Source organism: Oncorhynchus tshawytscha, linkage group LG30 (genome assembly GCF_018296145.1).
Source record: "Oncorhynchus tshawytscha isolate Ot180627B linkage group LG30, Otsh_v2.0, whole genome shotgun sequence".
NCBI classification, from domain to species: domain Eukaryota; kingdom Metazoa; phylum Chordata; class Actinopteri; order Salmoniformes; family Salmonidae; genus Oncorhynchus; species Oncorhynchus tshawytscha.
The window spans coordinates 31,271,595-31,294,673 of record NC_056458.1 but is presented as its reverse complement, the minus strand read 5'-3'; the positions used below and the strand labels follow the sequence as shown (position 1 = coordinate 31,294,673).

Genomic DNA, 23,079 nt, shown 5'->3' with positions numbered 1-23,079 from the left:
CCTGTAATTGCATTAAAGTTGCTTTGTGTAACCCTAGTCTTAGTCATGCCTGTTGTCTCCCTCTACAGAACATGATGTTCTATGACATGGGTTCAGGCAGCACGACGGCAACCATCGTCACATACCAGACGGTCAAGACCAAAGATTCTGGCACCCAGCCACAGCTCCAGATCCGAGGAGTAGGGTGAGACGAAAGGGCCTGTATACACACACACACAGGATGTTGGGGAAAGCACACACCTTAACCTCTACTCTGATCAATATGAAGTAATAGTTGTTGTTTTAAATTATGGTGGAGCTATGACAAGCACATTTCCCAAATGTTCCTAACCTAGCAGATGTTCTCCATCTCTGGCCAGGTTTGACCGCTCTCTGGGGGGCTTTGAGATGGATCTGCGGCTGCGGGACCACCTAGCCAAGCTGTTCAACGAGCAGAAGAAGACCAAGAAGGACGTGAGGGAGAACCACCGCGCCATGGCCAAGCTCCTCAAGGAGGCCCAGAGACTCAAGACTGTGCTGAGCGCCAATGCCGAATTCATGGCACAGGTGAAGGGACATGCTGCTCTGTCAGTTTCATTGTCCCCATAGCGCTATACTGTAATCTAATCTAAATGTTCTCACTCTTGCTGTATGATGTTCAGGTGGAGGGGCTTCTAGATGAAATGGACTTCAAGGCCAAGGTGACCCGTGTGGAGTTTGAGGCCCTGTGTGCTGACCTGTTTGAGAGAGTGCCTGGACCTGTACAGGAGGCCCTTAGCTCTGCAGAGATGTCCCTGGTGAGTCACCATAGTTTGTGTTTATTCATTATTAACTAAATGGGAAAAAATGGACTGAAACAGGAAGGGACTCCTGTTGCAAAATGTTTTTGTTTTTTAAATTCCCATCGTGTGCCCTAATGAACATTTTGATCTTATTGATCAATCACTATATCTACCTCTTGGGGGAAACTGTCTTTTATGCATAAACAATGACGTAGACAAAAGCATCATTTGACCCACAAAAAGACACAGGAAAATTGGCAGTATCAAAAAGATCATTGTAGTTTCCCAATCCCCTGGGTCTGTGGAATGGCTACGCTCCTTAGGATTTTAAGAGAATGCATTATCTAATCACAATTGCATACCAGGGTCCAGGGCTCTAGACTGTAACCCTTTGACTTGGCTGTGCCAGTTAAATAATTCTTGGTTACACTGGTGTGATCTGCACATGGTCACCTCAATCAAAACATCTTATTTTTGGGGGCAGATAAAACCATGAATTTGTTCAACAGTAAAGGGCTTTATCCTCATGATTTCTGTAATAGAAGTGGCTGTGCTGCCGCTGTGCCTGCCTGTTTCGCTGAGGCCGGCTGCTGTAAGGTGCAAGCATCTCAAACTTTCTCTTCCCCCTCGTGTGCCCCTCCGTGAAACACAACTTTGGAAGCAACTTGTTGTCCATATTAAAGAGAGGAGGGTCTCTGCTTTCTGTATAATAATTTATTCCTTAACGATCACGATTGAGCTCAAAGCACACGGTTTTACAATCACGATATCTCATATGGCTTTGAAATATGGAGCCTGCGAAATTGCGCATCAGCTACCGCGAGTGCACTAGTCCTTTTTAGGACATTACATTTACTGTTATATGAATACGTGGCTACTAGCAGTAGGTGTTATATTTAGTTAGAGATCTAGCTGTGTTTTTAGTTTCATTGAATGAGGCCTAATTATAATATTGACGCACATAAAAAGGAAGGACAATTCATCTCTATTGAACTGAAAAATTCTGGCACCCTATTTTGAGAGTAAAATAGTCAAGTCTACCTAAAATTCATGACAATCACAGGAAAGGGGGATACCTAGTCAGTTGTACAACTGAAATGTATCTTCTGCATTTAACCCAACCCCTCTGATTCAGAGGTGTGGGGGGGCTGGATAAGGTTGCATATCAATGTATTTAGAATCATGCTTTCCTGCTTGGACATGTTAGCTATAACAACTTATTTGTGTATCTCAGTAGTCTAGTACACTTAAGGCATTGTGAATGAATTTTATATTGACTTCATAAGATGACTCAAGTGTATTTTATTGTGTGAAGCTGTTGAATTATTATTTTTTTTGTTCCTCAATCATGGGCTGGTGCCACGAACTAAAAAAGTGCTGCCAGGGAGAAATGTTAGTCTGGAGCCCTTAGAATCAAAAACTGAAGTAGGATAGTTGATGTTTGTGTGACTAAAAAGTTGCACTTTGATATCGGTTTGATATGAAATTCCTATTTAATGTGGTGGAATGTTCAATGGAACAATATGTTAAACTCTGACATGTTTCAGCATGACAAGCCTTCAGTGATTTATAGATTGAACAAACACGTGTTATGTTAATGTTTGTTATTTGCAAATACTGTTTGTATATCTTCCAACATTGTCTTCTAACAGGACGAGATTGAGCAGGTGATCCTGGTGGGCGGCTCCACCCGAGTGCCTAAGGTGCAGGAGGTGCTGCTCAAATCCGTTGGGAAGTAAGTATGTCTAGTGCTGTTGCGGTGACCGTATTACCACCACACGGGCAGTTAAATTCCACATGACTGTTTAGTCACGGTAATTAGGCTTCTCCAAGCTCTGATGCTGCTGCTGGTTATTAGTAGCCTACCAAACTTGCTAACTACCTGGTACTCATGCACAAAGTAGATGTCCTAACCGACTTTCCAAAACTATAGTTTGTTAACAAGAAATGTGTGGAGTGGTTGAAACACTTAGGTTAGTCATTAAAACTAGTTTATGTGAACTTCCTACTTCAACTGTATGTGCATATATGACATGTATTTTTTTCCCCGCTGCCCCTATTTCGATGCAGGTGCATAATGGTCCATTCTAAATCAAAACAAATGTGATAATTATTTAGTATATGAAAAGTCTGATGGGTTACAATAGTGATGGTATACAGTTGAAGTCGGAAGTTTACATACACTTAGGTTAGTCATTAAAACTATAGTTTTTCAACCACTCCACAAATTTCTTGTACACAAACTATAGTTTTGGCAAGTCGTTTAGGACATCTACTTTGTGCATGACACAAGTAATTTTTCCAACAATTGTTTACAGACAGATTATTTCACTTATAATTCGCTATCACAATTCTAGTGGGTCAGAAGTTTACATACACTAAGTTGACTGTGACTTTAAACAGCTTGGAAAATTCCAGAAAATTGTGTCATGGCTTTAGAAGCTTCTGATAGGCTAATTGGCATTTGACTCAATTGGAGGAGTACCTGTGGATGTATTTCAAGGCCTACCTTCAAACTCAGTGCCTTTGCTTGACATCATGGGAAAATAAAAATCAGCCAAGACCTCAGAAAATAAATTGTAGAACTCCACAAGTCTGGTTCATCCTTGGGAGCTACTTCCAAATGCCTGAAGGTACCATGTTCATAAATACAAACAATAGTACACAAGTATAAACACCATGGCACCACTCAGCCGTCATCCCGCTTAGGAAGGAGACGCGTTCTGTCTCCTCGAGATGAACGTACTTTGGTGCGAAAAGTGCAAATCAATCCCAGAACAACAGCAGAAGGACCTTGTGAAGATGCTGGAGGAAACTGGTACAAAAGTATCTATATCCACACTAAAACGAGTCCTGTATCGACATAACCTGAAAGGCCGCTCAGCAAGGAAGAAACCACTGCTCCAAAACGCCATAAAAAAAGCCAGAATACGGTTTGCAACTGCACATGGGGACAAAGATCGTACTTTTTGGAGAAATGTCCTCTGGTCTGATGAAACAAAAATAGAACTGTTTGGCCATAATGACCATCGTTATGTTTGAAGGAAAAAGGGGGGTTGCGAGGCTTGCAAGCCGAAGAACACCATCCCAACCGTGAAGCACGGGGGTGGCAGCATCATGTTGTGGGGGTGCTTTGCTGCAGGAGCGACTGGTGGACTTCACAAAATAGATGACATCATGTGAAAGGGGAAATTATGTGGATGTATTGAAGCAACATAAGACATCACTCGGGAAGTTAAAGCTTGGTCGCAAATGGGTCTTCCAAATGGACAATAACCCCAAGCATACTTCCAAAGTTGTGGTAAAATGGCTTAAGGATAACAAAGTCACGGTATTGGAGTGGCCAATTTGTGGGCAGAACTGAAAAGGCATGTACGAGTAAGGAGGCCTACAATCCTGACTCAGTTACACCGGCTCTGTCAGGAGGAATGGGCCAAAATTCACCAAGCTTTTTGTGGGAAGCTTGTGGAAGGCTACCCAAAATCTTTGGCCCAAGTTAAACAATTTAAATACTAATTGAGTGTATAAACTTCTGACCGACTGGGAATGTGTCACTAATCCACAGCTCTCTCCCCTTATCAGTGCTGCCACGTGATAGTTTTCCCTGCTCTCAACACATTCCAAGTTTAATTGCATCCACCATATATACCTTCCTCCTACAGATTTTTAAAAAATTGACCTTTATTTAACTAGGCAAGTCAGTTAAGAACAAATTCTTATTTTCAATGACGGCCTAGGAACAGTGGGTTAACTGCCTGTTCAGGGGCAGAACGACAGATTTGTACCTTGTCACCTCGGGGGTTCCGAGCTAACCTTCCGGTTACTAGTCCAATGCTCTAACCACTAGGCTACCCTGCCGCCCCAGGTAGCGCAGAAATGCCGCTTACCAATGGCCATAAAGTTGAGGTTCTCGTGTACAGTGAGGCAGGACACCTCTGGTGGCTTGTTCCCAGGAATAGCTGGGAATATTCTGGTACACAGAGGATTCCTGCTGTCTCGCTTGTCCAGATTCCATACCTTCGCCTGGGAAACAGCTAGGTTTTAATAACAGTTCACAAATAACCAAGAAAACTAACACACTCTATTTTTGATAGTCTGTATTAAATACATCCTACAAATGTTCTTACAAGGGGGTTAACTCCTTGCACGTCCTGCCCAACCGAGACCAAAATGCTGTGCTGCTTGAGCGGGTACAGGTGGGTCACTCGCAGCTTGTAAGCCTAAAAGGAGGACAACTGTAGTGAGCGTGTCAAAAACCATATCTGACCATCCATATGTAATTTATTCTGGGTCAAGGAAGCATCAATATAGATCAGGAGAGACAAATGGCCATTTGCATGGAGTTAGGGATAGAGGAGACAATTACAAAGGCAATACCCTGTTCGAATACTCTCAAAATGTATATCATTAGCCATAGGACTAAGAAGAGTAATGTTCAAGCAATGTAAATACGTACTCTTCTTAGTCTTATGGCTAGCACATAATATATTATGACATGACTGGACTGGTGTAAGCAAGCCTTCCACGGCATTACTGTACATCAAATTAAATGTTATTTGTCACAAACTTTGTAAACAACAGGTGTAGACCAATAGTGAAATGCTTACTTACAGGCCCTTCCCAACAATGCAGAGGAAATAATAACCAACTTCTAGTGTTGACCCTCTAAACCGAAGCACTCAATATTTCAATAGGATACCTGATAATTAACCCTATCCCAAGTTCAGGAGTTAGAATCCAGAGTCCATCAATAGTCACACACCTCATAGAGCCTAGCCCATAGGCCTATATGTTTTAATACGGTTTGTATCACAACTAAAGTGGCCAAATAACTTCTTAAAATTAAGCACAATCTGCTTTGCAAGGGGTGTAGAGCCTAACTGGCATATATAAGCATCGCATAAGTTTCAAGTTTGGGGAAGATAATTTTCACCATAAAAATGCACCTTTACAATAAAAGCATTACTTGCATAATTGCATTTGTGGTCACTTTTGATAATGGTGTGTTCCAGTAATGGAACATTCCTGCTTATAGCCTACTACCATGTGTGCATTGCTGTGCTTATTATGTGAAGAAATGGCCTAATAGTTTATCCACATTTTAAGCTCAATGTTCTGATCTGTTGCGTCAGCCACATTGCATAAAAAAGGTTTTTAGATGCTAGTGGTTGTATTACTCTTATCACATCCCACAACTGTCCAAGACTATGTTTGGAATATTTATTTCTCACGCAGAATAGAATAGGTTGACTTTTGTACTATGGAGGATAGTATAGTCATGGACAAAAGTTTTGAATGACACAAATATCAATTTTCACAAAGTCTGCTGCCTCAGTTTGTATGATGGCAATTTGCATATACTCCAGAATGTTATGAAGAGTGATCAGATGAATTGCAATTAATTGCAAAGTCCCTCTTTGCCATGCAAATGAACTGAATCCCAAAAAAACATTTCTACTGCATTTCAGCCCTGCCACAAAAGGACTAGCTGACATGTCAGTGATTCTCTCGTTAACACAGGTATGAGTTGACGAGGACAAGGCTGGAGATCACTCTGTTATGCTGATTGAAGCTTCCAGTCTGTTATTTGAACTCAAAAGGAGGGTGGAGCTTGGAATCATTGTTCTTACCTGCAAGGAAACACGTGCCGTCATCATTGCTTTGCACAAAAAGGGCTTCACAGGCAAGGATATTGCTGCCAGTAAGATTGCATAAATCAACCATTTATCAGATAATCAAGCACTTCAAGGAGAGCGTTTCAATTGTTGTGAAGAAGGCTTCAGGGCGCCCAAAAAAGTCCAGCAAGTGCCGGGACCGTCTCCTAAAGTTGATTCAGCTGCGGGATCGGGGCACCACCAGTACAGAGCTTGCTCAGGAATGGCAGCAGGCAGGTGTGAGTGCATCTGCACGCACAGTGAGGCAAAGACTTTGAGGATGGCCTATTGTCAAGAAGGGCAGCAAAGAAGCCACTTCTCTCCAGGAAAAACATCAGGGACAGACTGATATTCTGCAAAAGGTACAGGGATTGGACTGCTGAGGACTGGGGTAAAGCCATTTTCTCCAATGAATCCCCTGTCCGATTGTTTGGGGGATCCGGAAAAAAGCTTGTCCGGAGAAGACAAGGTGAGCGCTACCATCAGTCCTGTGTCATGCCAACAGTAAAGCATCCTGAGACCATTCATGTGTGGGGTTGCTTCTCAGCCAAGGGAGTGGGCTCACTCACAATTTTGCGTAAGAACACAGCCATGAGTAAAGCATGGTATCAACACATCCTCCGAGAGCAACTTCTCCCAACCATACAGGAACAGTTTGGTGATGAACAATGCCTTTTCAGCATGATGGAGCACCTTGCCATAAGGCAAAAGTGATAACTAAGTGGCTCGGGGAACAAAACATCGATATTTTGGGTCCATGGCCAGGAAACTCCCCAGACCTTAACCCCATTGAGAACTTGTGGTCAATACTCAAGAGGTGTAAAAACAAGAACCCACAAATTCTGACACACTCCAAGCATTGATTATGCAAGAATGGGCTGACATCAGTCAGGATGTGGCCCAAAAGTTAATTGACAGCATGCCATGGCGGATTCCAAAGGTCCTGAAAAAGAAGGGTCAACACTGCAAATATTGACTTCTTTGCATCAACTTCATGTAATTGTCAAAAGCCTATGACCCTTATGAAATGCTTGTAATTATACTTCAGTATTCCATAATAACAACATCTGACAAAAATATCTAAAGACACTGAAACGGCAAACTTTGGAAGTTAATATTTGTGTCACTCAACTTTTGGCCACAACTTTTAATTTGTAGCCTGTGAGAAAAAACCTGATCACGTGACAGAGCCATGTGAGTGAGAGGGCTTCCGATCGGCCGTAATCATCATTAGAATCTCATGCAGCCTCACAATGTATTAAAAATCTAAACATACAGCCCAATGTTTGTAAAACAACTAAAGTTACTCTAAATTAAGCATGTAGGAGTACCTATTTCTTTGTTAACCGCTCAACACAGAATAGCCACATGAGCACTCCCTCAAATCAAATTGTATTCAGCTTTGTTCAATTGTATTCTTCATACTATAAAATAATGCCACGGCATTATAAGCAAATCTTGTCTGCTAAATGAACTAATGTAGCGCACAGCCATTTGGCATGGCCACATAAGGAAAACTCAAGAGTATTCTATTTTCTTCTGAAATAGACTACTTTTTCTTCATATGTTTCTTTAGACATGTCTAAAATAAATAATGGAATTATTGTGGTGTAGGCTATATTACATGGATTTATTAGACTGAAGATTAGTTCACGTACGCTTGATATGCCTTACATCCACAGAATCTTACTGCTTTTGAGGTATGACAATGTCTCTGGCCAACCTTGTTTTTGGAGTGAACTATCACTTTGAATAAACAAGATATCTGCATGACATTGACCACTGTGTGTGTGTGTGTGTGTGTGTAGAGAGGAGCTGGGAAAGAACATCAATGCAGACGAGGCTGCAGCTATGGGTGCTGTGTACCAGGCCGCTGCCCTCAGCAAGGCCTTTAAAGTTAAACCCTTCCTGGTCAGGGAGGCAGCTGTTTTCCCCATCCAGGTAACACAGCTCATTCTTTAACATTGAACCCCATCCCTTTTTAAAATAATTCCATTACCATCCATCCATCCATTCCTTTTAGAGGAGACGAAACCCCAAAAGTTGTCTATTGTCAATCCTCTTGAGTGGCACAGCGGTCTAAGGCACTGCATCACTGTGCTAGCTGTGTCACTACAGATCCTGGTTTGATACCAGGCTGCGTTGTATGTGACCGGGAGACCCATGAGGCAACACACAATTTGGCCCAGCCCCGTCCGGGATAGGGGAGGGTTTGGCCGGTTGGGATGTCCTTGTCCCATCGCGCTCTAGCGGCGACTCCTTGTGGCGGCCGGGCGCATTCAGACTTTGGTCGCCAGCTGTACGCCGTTTCCTCCAACCCATTGGTGTTGCTGGCTTTCAGGTTAAGCATGCATTGTGTCAAGAAGCAGTGCGGCTTGGCGGGGTCGTGTTTCGGAAGACTCACGGTTCTCGACCTTCGCCTCTCCCGAGTGCATACGGGAGTTGCAGCGATGGGACAAGACAGTAACTACCACTTGGATATTGCAAAATTGGGGAGTAAAAGGGGTTAAAAAAATATATTAAAAAATGGTTAAGATGGGTCCACATCCCACACCATCAGTGTATGTATGTAAGTTCAGCTATACACCTCCACCCAAAATGAATGGAAAAGCTTAGCACCACAACTCTATCATACGGTGCTCATCTTTTCATTCATCGCTCTCATTCTCCAGGTGGAGTTCACCAGGGAGACAGAGGATGAGGATGGCTCCAGGAGCCTGAAACACAACAAGCGTATCCTGTTCCAGAGGATGGCCCCCTACCCCCAGCGCAAGGTCATCACCTTCAACCGCTACACTGATGACTTTGCCTTTGACATCAACTATGGAGACCTCAGCTTCTTGGGCCAAAATGACCTCAGGTGAGCACCTCTCCAATAAAGATGGGTTTAATTGGTAGGAACTTAGGGCTGTTTTCCTGGACACAGATTAAGCCTAGCCCTGGACTTAAATAGGTTCTCCATTGAGTATGGTTTTATTTTCCCAGGACTTGGTTTAATCTGTGTCCAGGAAACTGGCACATAGACTTAGCCCACTCTGTGTGAAACAACACGGCAAAACAGTAGAGATGTAACGATTCACCGACGCGTATCAGAATCGGGTTTAAATGTTAAGATACGAGTGTATTGGTCCACAGGAGCACAAACCGATCCAAATGTAGCATGAATCGGTCCGAAAATCTATTGTTTAAGCCTCCCTCAGTGCCTTCTGTGATGGAGGGTCAGACAGAGAAAGCACAGAGCGCAGGTGTCGTTGATTTTCTCTGGTTGCGCATGATTGGATCAGGGTGATGTCAGTCACAACACTGCAGCACCTCTCCCAAGGAAAATTCTGGGAAATTAAGGATATACTATACTGTAACAGCATTAGTTTGCCATTGGCTATAGGCCAATTCTATTAGGGCTAAGGGGACAAATACAGCTTTGAATTGTAACAGAAATCAAATAAACAGCCATAACACAACCTTGTGTTGCATCTGATTTTAAATGTCCACCTCAATTTTTTTCTCTTCCTTTCCTCCACCAGTGTGTTTGGCTCTCTCAACCTGACCACAGTGCAGCTGTCTGGGGTGAGCAGCAGCTTCCAGAAGCACATGGATGCTGAGTCCAAGGGCATCAAGGCCCACTTCAACATGGATGAGAGTGGCATGCTCCTCCTGGACCGGGTCAGTACCATAGAATTACTTATAGAATGTGAATGATGTGATCTCTATGGTCAGTGCACCCCTCTGATGCTTATGGAGCTCCTCTCTGGAAGTACAATAAAATCTCAGATACAGAATTTATCAGACATTTAACTTTTTTTAAAGATGGTTGCAAAATACAAAATACATGTACATTTTATTTTGGTGATCTATTGCTTTAATATTTTTTATTTTTTAGGTGGAGTCTGTCTTTGAGGCCATTGTAGAGGAGAAGGATGAGGAATCAACTCTGACAAGTGGGTTTTATGTAATCAATTGACATCTGATTTCCCCCCATTAGTCAGTCATAGTCTCTTCCATGTCTGAATTCTGGCTCTTTTGATTTGTCAGAATTAGGAAATACCATTTCCAGCCTGTTTGGAGGGGGATCCTCAGAGCCCAATGCAAATGTGACGGAACCAGTTCAGGTAATCCTCTCCTCAGTCCCCATCCTAATGTAACATGCTCCAGAGTTCCTCTCCTTCACACTAGTTCATTGCTGTCTAACACTCCCTGCCTCTCCCCTATTGCTTCTGTGCCCAGGATGAGGAGGAGGTTCCTTCAGAGTCTGGGAAGGAGCAGAGCAAGGAGGAGGAGGCTGCTCCCCAGGAAGAGAAGCAGGAGCCTGGGGAGAAACAGGAGGAGGAGGTACCAACCCAAGAGAAGACTAAGGGAGAGGCATTGGACAGCAAGGCTGACCCTCAGGTAAGCACTCGGCTCAGTTGGAGTCCACATGAACACCGGGACGCTCAGCCCTGGGGTGTATTCAGTGCTTTCGTATTTAATGAACATATCGAAACTTAACGTTTTGTATGAAGCATTTGGTTACAGGATGTTGTCAGTAAAGCATACACCTCACATGAATGAGTTTTACCTCGTTCTCCGTTTGAATTGGACATTAAATAACTAAGTGTCATTACCATTATGGAAATGAATCATCTTTCTCTGAAAAGGAGGGAGGAAAAAATGGAGTGGAGGAGAAGGAGGCGGCGGAGGAGAAGGAGGAGGCGGCGGAGGAGAAGGAGGGCGGAGGAGAAGGAGGCGGAGGAGAAGGAGGCGGCGGCGAGGCGGCGGCGGAGGAGAAGGAGGCGGCGGAGGAGGAGGAGAAGGCGGCTGGGAAGGAGGAGAAGGACGCAGCGGCGGCGAAGAAAGCCAAGCCTCAGAAGAGAACTAAGTTCTCTGAAGATGTCTCAGTGGAGCTCCAAGTGAACGACATCCTTAACCCTAGCTTGGAAGCTATCGCCTCCTCAAACAAGAAGTATGTTGCGCTATCTTTCCTTCTGACATTTTTGGAGGCTTCAAATGTGCAGGGTGGGGGAAGTTAAACGTAGATTTTTTTCAATCTATAATGATATTCATGTAGCATCCTGACTTGGTTCAAAACCTAGCAACTTCGCCAGAGGTTTTGGATTTCTTAGTGTGATGGTTAAGTTGTTTGACAGACTCATAGATCCAGGTTCGAGCTCCAGCAACCTCCAACCTCCAAATTGGCTGCAATAATGTTTTTGATTTTCTCTTGACCTGACAGGCTCCAAGACCTGACTAATAGAGACCTGGAGAAGCAGGAGAGGGAGAAGACCCTGAACAGCCTTGAGGCATTCATTTTTGAGACACAGGTTAGAACAGCACAACACCAGTATGCCCCCCCCCCATAGGTGTGTGTGTATATAACCCACTTCTTGCAGCTGTCTAATTCCCCACCCCCCCATTTTCCTCTCCTTCCTCCTAAGGACAAGATGTACCAGGAGGAGTACCAGGCGGTGGTGTCAGAGGAGGAGAAGGAGACCATCACGACCAAGCTGAGCGAGGCGTCGGCCTGGATGGATGAGGATGGCTACTCTGCAGTCACCAAGGAGCTGCGGGAAAAGCTGCAGGAGCTCAGGAAACTGTGCAAGGCCATGTTCTTCCGTGTGGAGGAGCGCAGGAAGTGGCCCGACCACCTGGCCGCCCTGGAGAGCATGCTCAACCACTCCAGCTTCTTCCTCAGGTGGGTCCCGACAGCTCTAGGATCAGCTTCCCCAATCCTAACCTTAACCATTAGTAGGGAAAATGCTAAATGGATTTTACCAGTTAAGTTGACTGGGAACACATTCTCTTTTACAGAAACAACCTGGGGGGGAGAGTTTCAAGGGGAGGGGATGAATGAGCCAATTGGAAGTTGTAGATTGTGTGGCCATGATGGTATGAGGGCCAAATTGGGAATTTACCCAGTACACTAGGGTTAACACCTCTACTCTTACGATAAGTGCCATTGGATCTTTAGTGACCCCAAAGAATCGGGACACCGTTTTAACATCCCATCCTAAAGATGGCACCCGTCCCTTTCACGGCCCTGGGGCATTGGGATCTCCTTAGAACCCCCCCACTGGCCCTCTTACGCCATTTCCAGCAGCATCGAGTTTCCCATCCAGGGAGCGACCAGAACCAACTCTGCTTAGCTTCAGAGGTGACATTTACAATGCATCCATTTGACATGTTTTTTTCCTCAAGGAGCGTCAAACTAACACCAGAGGACGACCAAATCTTCACCGAAGTGGAGCTGAAGACGTTAGACAGAGTCATCAACGAGACCATTGTATGTGTGATTCATAAACTTCTATTTGTTTTACTCATTGATACCTTTGCCAATATTTTGTTTTGATGGACCTTTACTTCAAGAATTCAAAATTACTCAAATGTGAACCACATCTCATATGGTTATTGTCCCTCGTTTGTCATCAATGTGGAACAAAGAAACAACCTTTTTTATTATTATTATTTGTTCATGTTTACCCCCAACACCTCCCCCTCTTCTACAGACGTGGAAGAATGACACGGTGGCCGAGCAGGAGAAGCGTTCTCCCACAGAGCGGCCTGTGCTGCTGTCCAAAGACATAGAGTCCAAGCTGTCTCTGCTGGACCGCGAGGTCCACTACCTGCTGAACAAGGCCAAGTTTGCCAAGCCCAGGGCCAAGGCCAAGGCCAACAGCACCGCCTCAGAGAGCAGCAGCAAGGCCAACAGCACCGTCTCGGAGAGCAGCAGCAAGGCCAACAACAGCAAAACAGAGGAAAAAGTCATACATCCCAAGGAGGAGACTAAAGACAAAGGTCAGAGAGAGTGGGGAAAACCCAACACATTTCTGTTATGGCTTTATATATAGGGAGGGTCATGTTCAACAGGCCACACCTTAGCAAAATGCTTTGAAACAGGAAATCATGTCATCACGTGTGCAATAAATTGTCAAAGATCCCTTTTCGACAAAAATGTAATCACCGATCAGACCCATCTTTTCATTGGTGGGATTTGTTTTCATTTGACAGAAGCCACTAAGGTGGTGCAGCCAGGAGAGGAACCGCCCACCAAAGAGCCCACTGGACAGAACACAGATTCGTCCAGCCAATCGCAGCCTAAAGATGAAACTGCAAGTTCAGGTACGTCTGCCAAAGCAACTATCCTTTTGCATGTGCAAATTGGCACCCAGGTGTCTTACAATTTCTCGCTACACAAGTGGGAATCTAATGGAAAGGAATAGAATTTGCCATTCCATTCAAGGTGGCGCAACTATGATGGTATAAAACCTTTTCAAAGTAATATGTTGTACTGTTATATACTAGAGTATAATATTGTATTCCTCTCCATTTTCAGAATCAACAGAGAAAGACAAGTCCGAAAAGCATGTAGGGGATGAGTTATAACAGCTGGAACTGAGAAGATTTATTTGTATTTATTGGCGATGTTTAATTGTTCCAGTTTCCTCCATTTTCTTTTTCTTTCTTTTTTAGGGGGGTTGTTTTTCCACCCATATGTTGAAAACCAGAAAGACACTGGATCAGCTCAGACACCTTAATTTCCCCCCCCTCCTTTCTCAATTTCTGTTGATCTTTATGCCCCTTGTTGATCTTTATACATCTCTCCTCTCACTTACATGGTGAGCAAGGAGCACTTACGAAGTCTGGAATAACCAGTGAATGAACTGAAACCAAGACCTCAAGTTTCTATTCTACCCTTAAGGTTTAGGCATACTTTCCTTCATGCAAACAACCTTATTTTGACCACTGTATAATTTCCCTGCATAGAACAGAACAAATACCTAATACAAAATGTTTTGTTTTGGAAGGACCAATAATAACAGGACTCAATGTTTCCTCCCCTGCAAAATTCAGCTTTTGTCATATTCTGTAATCAAAAAAGGTTGTGACTTCTTCTCTCAAGCACGGTTATCCTCAGATCTGTGTTTTCTTCGGGAAAATCTTGCTTTCATTCACTTTTAATGTGTTTTCTGTCTGTTTGAGAAAGATCTCGTTGGGATTGAACAAGCTAATGTATACACCTCTTGGCAAATGGAATGGTGTTTCAGTTGTCTTTTGAATATTGAATTCCTCGCTTAATGCCTTGTATTGTTGCTGAGAAAATGCAAAACAATTGTGGTGTGTATTCCATACACCATGAGGGAAATTATCATCAAAATATGATTGACATTGACAACCATCCACTGTTCATGTGTAAAATCCATATTTTGTTTTTCAGAACCCTCTCTCCATGTTCTAATTAGCATTGTTCATTCTGAAAATTCATAAATGACTTAGGATGAGGGGGAAAAAACATGTTACATTGAATGACAGTTATCTTTTGATATGCGATACTTATGTGCAGTCTATAAATTGTACTCAATACAGATAGTTCAGTAAACTTCAATCACCAAGGGGCTGTCATGGGCAATAGTGGGAAAACATTGTTGCAATGGAGTGAAATGGCACATGATCGTATTCTGTTGTATAACGTTTTGTTACGATGTGCCCTACTGAACACTACCCTGGTGTTTGTGTATGAATGCCAGTATGAATTTGAGGACTGCTTGAATGTGTTGCACTGCCTGAAAAATAAGCAGATATTGTCCATGTTTCAAGCTGCTTGAACCTCTAGCAGAGGAGTTACTCTGGGTAAATCAACGTTTCCACTTAATTTCAATGAAATTATGTTGAACCAATGTGGAATAGACGTTGAATTGACGTTTGTACCCAGTGGGATGATTTCTGCTCTTTGTGTCACTTCGGATGGTTTGTGGGGGGGAATGAACAGGAAGGGAGATGCCAATGTTTTTGTTTCTAAACTTTTAATGTTTTCTTTTTTTTTTTTTTTTTTTTTTTTTTTTCTGAAATGGATGGATGAACAGTGGTATGTGTATTTATTCCCTCATCCATGTCTTTAAAAAAAATAAAGTGTCTACAAATACACATTCAACGGTACCATTGTAACTTTGGGCTAGGATCCATTCTGTAATCCGGTAATGGTTTCGCTCCAATTCATTGAGTTTAAATTCCAGAACGGCCTGTTTGAATGTGTAATTGTCTGGTAGTCTGAGGCTAGAGAACTTCAAGGGCAGCAGGACAGATTATGAAACAACATGGAAAAACAGGCCATTTATTATATTTTACTTTTAAAAACTTTATCGAGTGGTTTTATACACCAGTATTTGTAAAGACTGGGAAATTGAAAGAGACAGGTTATAGAAAATTTGCATTTAAATATGATTTGATGGACAGCATCAAAGCCCTTGAAACTAATACACCAAAGTAGGTAGTCATGTTTGATTTGACATTTTAGATTATAATAGATGTGGAATAGCATCCATTTATACTTAACCTTACCCCCAGACAAAGAAGATAGCCCTTAATACCAGACTTTACATGCCTTTAAAATGGAAATAAACCATTTAAACATGCAGTGCTATATGTGCAGGTTACAGATATATTCATTAAGTTATTGCACTGTCACTGACCCACCTACTTAAGTCAGTGATCATAAGAACTAGGACAGAGGAAACCACCTTAAGAGTAACAGGGCAAAGCCTTCCCCTAAACTGTCACTCTTTTGTAGTGAAGAGCATTCTCTTCTCTGTGGCCCCAATGGTCCTTGGCACAATGATCCAGTACGCAATGAAGGCTACCATGGAGATACAGAGCGCGCCAACAATCCCTGCTGCTATGGCAACACCTTGCAAGGATCTGTGTTTTCCACCCAACTGCTCGGAAACTGCAAAGAGGACATGGGTTCAGAGAAAATACTTCACAAAGATTGTTTCTAGACAACTTTTGTATTATTATATCCTTTGAAATTCAAATATAGAGTACTCTGACAGTGTCACCAACACCCCACCTCCATGCTTCATGGTGGGAACCACCAATGGGGAGATCATCTGTTTCCCCTATTCTGCGTCTCACAAAGACAGCGGTTGGAACCAAAAATCTCAAATTTGGACTCATCAGACCAAAGGACAAATTTCTGCCGATCTAATGTCCAATGCTCATGTTTCTTGGCCTAAGCAAGTCTTCTTATCATTGGTGTCATTTAGTAGTGGTTTCTTTACAGCAATTTGACCATGAAGGCCTGATTCACGCAGTCTCTTCTGAACAGCTGATGTTGAGATGTGTATCTTACTTGAACTCTGTGAAGCATTTTTGGGCTGCAATTTCTTCCTTTCCTGTGGCGGTCCTCATGAGAGCCAGTTTCATCAAAGCGCTTGATGGTTTTTGCAACTGCACTTGAAGAAACTTGAAATGTTCCGCATGGACTGTCGCTTCTCTTTGCTTATTTGAGCTGTTCTTGCAATAATATGGACTTAGCCCTATCTTCTGTATACTACCCCATACCTTGTCACAACACAACTGATTGGCTCAAAAGCATTAAGAAGGAAAGAAATTCCACAAATTAACAAGGCACACCTCTTAATTGAAATGCATTCCAGGTGACTATTTCATGAAGCTGTTTGAGAGAATGCCAAGAGTGCAAAGTTGTCATCAAGGCAAAGGGTGGCTACTTTGAAGAATCTCAATGTAGAAAATTGTACAAATAAAGAAAAACCCTTGAATGAGTGGGTGTTTTTTGGTTGCTACATGATTCCATATGTGTTATTGCATAATTTTGATGTCTTCACGTTTATTCTAAAATGTAGGAAATAGTCCAAATAAAGAAAAACCCTGGAATAGGTAGGTGCGTCCAAACTTTTGACTTGTACTGTAGCTATATCAATAGTTGTGATGAAAAGTAGATGCATACCTTCAGATACAATTCCGACAGTATCACCTGCATAAGAAATAAAAGGAAATTATGCGTTCATAACATGAAAACCCCCTCAACCAAAATGGCATTACTGGTATATGAACGTGCAGTAAGTACATGTGATCAGTAAAGTGTTACTGTGCCTTCAATATATTTGAGTCATTCTTGCTGATGGATCATTGAATGCTGAAGCACAGATGAATGCTGATGTGAATGATGGTCATGAACGGTCAGTGGTTGTTGCTCACCGTTGTCCACTTGGGTGCGGATGGGGCCGGAGCTGACTGTGGCTGTGTCGGTCACAGACGTGTCCTGGACCTCCCGCTTCCTCCTTGAGCTGATGTCCGTGCAGTTCTGAGGAGAAAAGGGGTGGTTGGAATACCTTTCTTACACAAGGTCATAGGTCATTGCTAGCATCATTTACTGTATGTTGCTCCATTGTTTGTCTTGTGGTGGCCCCATTCATTGGTATGAAGTTATGCACATCTAAGTCCGGTTTATACTTGCCCCTAACATGCATCCGTCATCCTGATCTTGACCTAATCTTGTCTGTTTACACTTATAAGATCTGATCACAATCAGATCACAATGCAACTTTTAATTGTAGTTTTTGTCATTGTTGTTCTGAACCCACTGCCAGCAAGTTGTCGTTAAATTTGCGTTAAATACAGTGGGGCAAAAAAGTATTTAGTCAGCCGCCAATTGTGCAAGTTCTCCCACTTAAAAAGATGAGAGAGGCCTGTAATTTTCATCATAGGAACACTTCAACTATGACAGACAAAATGAGGGGGAAAAATCCAGAAAATCACATTGTAGGATTTTTAATGAATTTATTGGCAAATTATGGTGGAAAATAAGTATTTGGTCACCTACAAACAAGAAAGATTTCTGTCTCTCACAGACCTGTAACTTCTGCTTTAAGAGGCTCCACTGTCCTCCACTCGTTAACTGTATTAATGGCACCTGTTTGAACTTGTTATCAGTTTAAAAGACACCTGTCCACAACCTCAAACAGTCACACTCCAAACTCCACTATGGCCAAGACCAAAGAGCTGTCAAAGGACACCAGAAACAAAATTGTAGACCTGCACCAGGCTGGGAAGACTGAATCTGCAATAGGTAAGCAGCTTGGTTTGAAGAAATCAACTGTGGGAGCAATTATTAGGGAAATGGAAGACATACAAGACCACTGATAATCTCCCTCGATCTGGGGCTCCACGCAAGATCTCACCCCGTGGGGTCAAAATGATCACAAGAACGGTGAGCAAAAATCCCAGAACCACACGGGGGAACCTAGTGAATGACCTGCAGAGAGCTGGGACCAAAGTAACAAAGCCTACCATCAGCAAGGGCATTGAAGATGAAACGTGGCTGGGTCTTTCAGCATGACAATGATCCCAAACACACCGCCCGGGCAACGAAGGAGTGGCTTCGTAAGAACCATTTCAAGGTCCTGGAGTGGCCTAGCCAGTCTCCAGATCTCAACCCCATAGAAAATCTTTGGAGGGAGTTGAAAGTCCGTGTTGCCCAGCAACAGCCCCAAAACATCACTGCTCTAGAGGAGATCTGCATGGAGGAATGGGCCAAAATACCAGCAACAGTGTGTGAAAACCTTGTGAAGACTTACAGAAAACATTTGACCTCTGTCATTGCCAACAAAGGGTATATAACAAAGTATTGAGTTAAACTTTTGTTATTGACCAAATACTTATTTTCCACCATCATTTGCATATAAATTCATTCAAAATCCTACAGTGTGATTTTCTGGATTTTTTTTCTTCTCATTTTGTCTGTCATAGTTGAAGTGTACCTATGATGAAAATTACTGGCCACTCATCTTTTTAAGTGGGAGAACTTGCACAATTGGTGGCTGACTAAATACTTTTTTGCCCCACTGTATGTGTCACTTAATTAGCCATGAAGATGTGGCCATTTATTTTTATGTAACTAAATAATCAAAGTCATAATTGCTCAATGAGTCTGTGACCGTGGTTGCGAAAAAATTGCATGTTTGGTGTGCTCTTGTTTTGTTTAAGCACCTGCCCCCCAAAAGGTCTGTGCACGGCCCTGTACATAGTGCCCCAAATATCACAATGCCAGGATAGGTGTTTAAAGTGGCAGTAACCACATTTGATCATGCAATCTAATGCCCGACTGCAATGACGTGGCATTCAATTGTTGGTTAATTGGTGCATCACAACTACTTTGCAGATAGGCTGGAATGTGGCTACAACATCCGCACAGGAGAAGTGACTGACCTGTTGCAGGGAGGTGCAGACGGACCTCTCACAGAGTCTGGTAGAGCAGTGCAGGTAGAAAGTGGACAACGTCCTGTTCTTGTGCTGGACGAAGCGGAAGGCCTCAAACGAGAAACGAGCTTCCTGCTGTTGCCCATTCACCCCCATCACCGTCTGGCCATCCCGGTTACACCTGAGCGAGGCAAGGCACTAAATTATGTCAAGGAAAAAACTAGGTGATCTTGATAACATGATATTAATCAATAGCTAGAATGTAGCTGCAACTGAGTTTCTAGTCTTCTCCCCATCTACTGTATGTACATGTTTTGTCCTATAGGATGTCTGAATATCTTAGTAATCTAATTATTCCCTAAAAGTAAAGCTTTGTGTGACTGACAACGTGTCCCAAAGGAGTAAGCTCGCACAGTTTCGTCTGGGTTGTATCACTTACCCAACAAAGAGGTCATAATAAGTGCTGTTGACGGGGTAAGGACTGGTTGTGGCATAGCATCGGTCCAACAACACGTTGAACCTAGAAATGATGGAGAAGAAAATAATTGTTGGCGAAAATGTATTTTCTTTCATGTGAAATATTTGGCAATATTCTAAATGGGACCATTGACATAGTTTCTTTAAAACGTTGATAATGAGGTTTGATAGGAAATGACATACTCCATCACAATATAGTCTACTACAGTCAGTAAATAACTACCAGTATTTTTTTTCACTTTCATGAAACAGATAGTTCCGGCCACTGATTGAACGAGATGCCTTAGCCGCTCCGCATTGGCCCAAACAACACCCTTTAACTGTATTCACCACATAGCATGGCCTCTTGTGCCTTATTGCTTAAAACTCCATGTTTTCTTCAATCCAGATTTACTATACCCGTACCTTCCAGTGAGATTGGTGGCCTTGACCTCCACAAAGATGCGTGTCTTCAACGTCAAGCCTACCTCAGGGACCTTGAGCTGGGTTGTGTAGAACCTGTCCTTGGAGCCAATCGGAACAAGTCGGTGAAGACTGTCATTTGGGATCATTCAAGCATTCACAAGCACATTGGTCCTCTCAATATAGTTTAATTAAATTATGAACATTCATACCAGAAATACTGGAGGAAATCAGAATGTAAAAAATAATACAAACATTTTGTGTGTTATTGCACCCAGATCAATTTGGATACTGCTAACACAGTTTTTTCCATGTGTACACGAAATATTATCTACAATTAGTGATTACACCTCACTTTCTTCTCCTCTGTCATAGAAAATGGATCATAGAAACACATTCTTACCGAGTAGAGCATCATACTCAGGGTACTGATGAAACTCCCATTGCTGTCTTTGACTGCTAGGCTCACCCCAGACCTGTTTGTAAAAAAAAAAAAATGTCTGCCTGTTAGCTACTATCAATTGTTGTGAGAAAAACTGCAGCGTATCACCATCCAGGTCACCATATGATACAATGTATGATTTAACCTATAATACAAAACTCAAAAGCATTAGTCCACCCACCATAACCAGCTACTTGCAAACACCACGTCACTGGTATGGTCAGGTTTGAGGTTGTTTTTACTTATACTCGGTTCAGTCCCAGTTCATATAAAACAATACTCCAATATCAATGTTATTGCAATCTTGTTACTTCTATTTGTTTTGGCATGAATCTGCCTCCATTTGATAACTTCCCATTGAGGGTTTTACTATTGAGGAAGTCCTTCCCTGAATTGACTTAGTTCAGATGAAGTGAACCTAAGAGAAAAGGTGGCCTGGGTTACTCACACGGTCATCTCAGTGTTGTTGACCAAGTACTGGAGTGGATAGCGGCAGGAGAATTTGTAAATCATTTCCTGGCGGTAGGTGATCGTTCCCGCACTGGGGTCCAGAGAGTTGATCATGCCCGAGATGTTGACAAACTGAACGCTGGAGAAATCCGCAAAGAGCCCAGAACCCACCTCCTGAGTGATCTGTGTCAGAGAGAGAGAGAGAGTCACATGTTACTAGGTTCAAGGTCAAATCCATCTACCCAGAGTTGAAGCAACATCTTCTAGTGTCAACCACCAAATGTCTCCTCCACGGTCAGTGTGATACCATAGAAATATAACTACTCAAACAAACTAGAATTACCTTTATTTTGTTGTTGCAGGCGGACACCGCCTCCTCTGTGATGGAGAAGTTGTATTTCAGAATAGGCGGGTCGACCGTCCAATCGGGTGTCCCCCGGCACTCTCCCTTGAAGTACTGAGCGTTGAGGGACATCAGTGTTTCATTGTATCCACCAAAGTAGACGGGACATAGCAAGATATGGAGCTCCATGCGATTTGTGCCACAGTAGACGTTAATGTCAGTGTTGGCTGAGGGGACAACAGATCACACATTACCACAGTAGACGTTAATGTCAGTGTTGGCTGTGGGGACACCAGGCCACATATTACCACAGCAGACATTAATGTCAGTGTTGACTGAGGGGACACCAGGTCACACATTACCACAGTAGACTGTCCACTACTGTTCTGTCCACTTAACTCCTACAGTAGCTATAGGCACTCTGTTTACTACAAGAAAGGCAAGCATTTCCAAAGGGGCATTTGAGTGCAATATTTAACATTTCTACAGTACATTTGTCTGCCCAGTACCTCATGAGTGTGCATGACCACATTTTATTGCCTTTAAACCACGCAAACATGTTTACCATGACACACATCTAACCCGTTCATATACTGCAAAGATGCATGACATCACATCTGGCCTTTATCTATTTCCCATTGCCCACATATGGACCTCACTCTAAAAAACAAAGACTCCACAAACTGTTGGGTGGCCCCAACTGACAAACGTGGTAAAGAAGGTAAGGTGAGAAAGTGGAAGGGGAACAGGAAAGGAAAGGTGTGAGACAGGTAGGGAGGAAGTGGAATTTGGGCTGCAGCTCCACTGACCTGGCTCCCTGAATGTACGGTGTGTTCTGCAGTAGTCATTTTGAGCCTGGACGAGAGGAATCAGAGCCAGCTGATACATGAGGGCCCGCCACATTGTCTTCAAACCAAAGGAGGGGGAAACCCAGATATCAGGATCTCTCTCAGAACTGCTTTTGCAAGGCCAATCTGACAGGTGAAATGCAAAATACTTTAATGTTCATATATATAGCTTTGCATTCAAATTGTACATGTTTTTCTCACTGTGAAAATAATTTGACAAATGTAATTAATCCCGGTAGGAAATATAAATGTAAAAGATTTCTTCACAAAATGAAGAAGAGCAAAGGTACATTTATAGTGAATGGAGTAGTGTGATAACTACGTACATGTAAGCACCCGGTTTTCTGTTATTATTCATCCTTAAATTAACCAGGTGAGTCCAATTAATCTATTAATGTATTTTTCAATGGTGTCCTAATTTTCCTTCCCATTCCTCCCTGTTGCATTGTTAACAATCATAATTGAGAAGATGTGAAATTACCTTGTGTGATATATCTTCCTTCTCCTCTCTTTCAGTCTCTCTTTCTTATTCTCTTTCTCCCTTCATGAATCACAGCTATTTATACTGGCCTCCTTTGCAGTGAATGGGTGTGAAAGAGGGCAACTGACAAAAAACAGGTGGCTGGGAGAAGAAAAGGGAATGCCAAGAGAGCAATGCGAGAAGCTTAAACACCACTGGTGACTGCTTTGTCTTCAGGATCATCTGACACATCTCTGGAACACAATAACCTTT

General features: G+C 42.8%; 2 protein-coding genes across 4 annotated transcripts in view; one reads left to right on the top strand and one right to left on the bottom strand.

Moving 5' to 3' along the window:
• The window catches only part of hyou1 (hypoxia up-regulated 1), a 21,102-nt gene extending 5,792 nt beyond the window's left edge, over nucleotides 1-15,310 (top strand). For all 3 annotated transcript variants that reach the window (XM_024394984.2, XM_042309104.1, XM_042309105.1), the window contains exons 8-24: nucleotides 69-184; nucleotides 360-546; nucleotides 642-776; nucleotides 2,414-2,496; nucleotides 8,224-8,356; nucleotides 9,088-9,275; nucleotides 9,940-10,078; nucleotides 10,296-10,353; nucleotides 10,448-10,524; nucleotides 10,640-10,801; nucleotides 11,050-11,354; nucleotides 11,625-11,712; nucleotides 11,827-12,083; nucleotides 12,587-12,671; nucleotides 12,895-13,183; nucleotides 13,397-13,507; nucleotides 13,722-15,310. In XM_024394984.2, coding sequence (XP_024250752.2) covers nucleotides 69-184; nucleotides 360-546; nucleotides 642-776; nucleotides 2,414-2,496; nucleotides 8,224-8,356; nucleotides 9,088-9,275; nucleotides 9,940-10,078; nucleotides 10,296-10,353; nucleotides 10,448-10,524; nucleotides 10,640-10,801; nucleotides 11,050-11,354; nucleotides 11,625-11,712; nucleotides 11,827-12,083; nucleotides 12,587-12,671; nucleotides 12,895-13,183; nucleotides 13,397-13,507; nucleotides 13,722-13,771 — 2,463 coding nt within the window. In that variant the 3' untranslated portion in view covers nucleotides 13,772-15,310. The remainder of the gene's footprint in view (nucleotides 1-68; nucleotides 185-359; nucleotides 547-641; nucleotides 777-2,413; nucleotides 2,497-8,223; nucleotides 8,357-9,087; nucleotides 9,276-9,939; nucleotides 10,079-10,295; nucleotides 10,354-10,447; nucleotides 10,525-10,639; nucleotides 10,802-11,049; nucleotides 11,355-11,624; nucleotides 11,713-11,826; nucleotides 12,084-12,586; nucleotides 12,672-12,894; nucleotides 13,184-13,396; nucleotides 13,508-13,721) is intronic.
• On the bottom strand, nucleotides 15,101-23,079 carry si:ch73-261i21.5 (zona pellucida-like domain-containing protein 1). Its single transcript, XM_024393750.2, has 11 exons — nucleotides 22,828-23,079; nucleotides 22,308-22,472; nucleotides 21,499-21,725; nucleotides 21,154-21,338; nucleotides 20,667-20,739; nucleotides 20,267-20,364; nucleotides 19,824-19,904; nucleotides 19,394-19,565; nucleotides 17,384-17,489; nucleotides 17,133-17,159; nucleotides 15,101-16,109 (listed from the first exon to the last, which is right to left on the bottom strand). The coding sequence occupies exons 2-11, from the start codon at nucleotides 22,399-22,401 to the stop codon at nucleotides 15,940-15,942; spliced, it is 1,233 nt and encodes a 410-aa protein (XP_024249518.1). The 5' UTR covers nucleotides 22,402-22,472; nucleotides 22,828-23,079; the 3' UTR covers nucleotides 15,101-15,939.

What these genes read in the sequence shown, in the direction of transcription:
- si:ch73-261i21.5 (XM_024393750.2), bottom strand. Translation starts at nt 22,401, where the DNA reads ATGTGGCGGGCCCTCATGTATCAGCTGGCTCTGATTCCTCTCGTCCAG. An exon ending in AACAACACTGAGATGACCGT is followed by an intron (nt 20,740 to 21,153) that starts GTGAGTAACCCA and finishes TTTTACAAACAG; the next exon opens with GTCTGGGGTGAGCCTAGCAG. An exon ending in CCGCACCCAAGTGGACAACG is followed by an intron (nt 17,160 to 17,383) that starts GTGAGCAACAAC and finishes TTTCTTATGCAG; the next exon opens with GTGATACTGTCGGAATTGTA.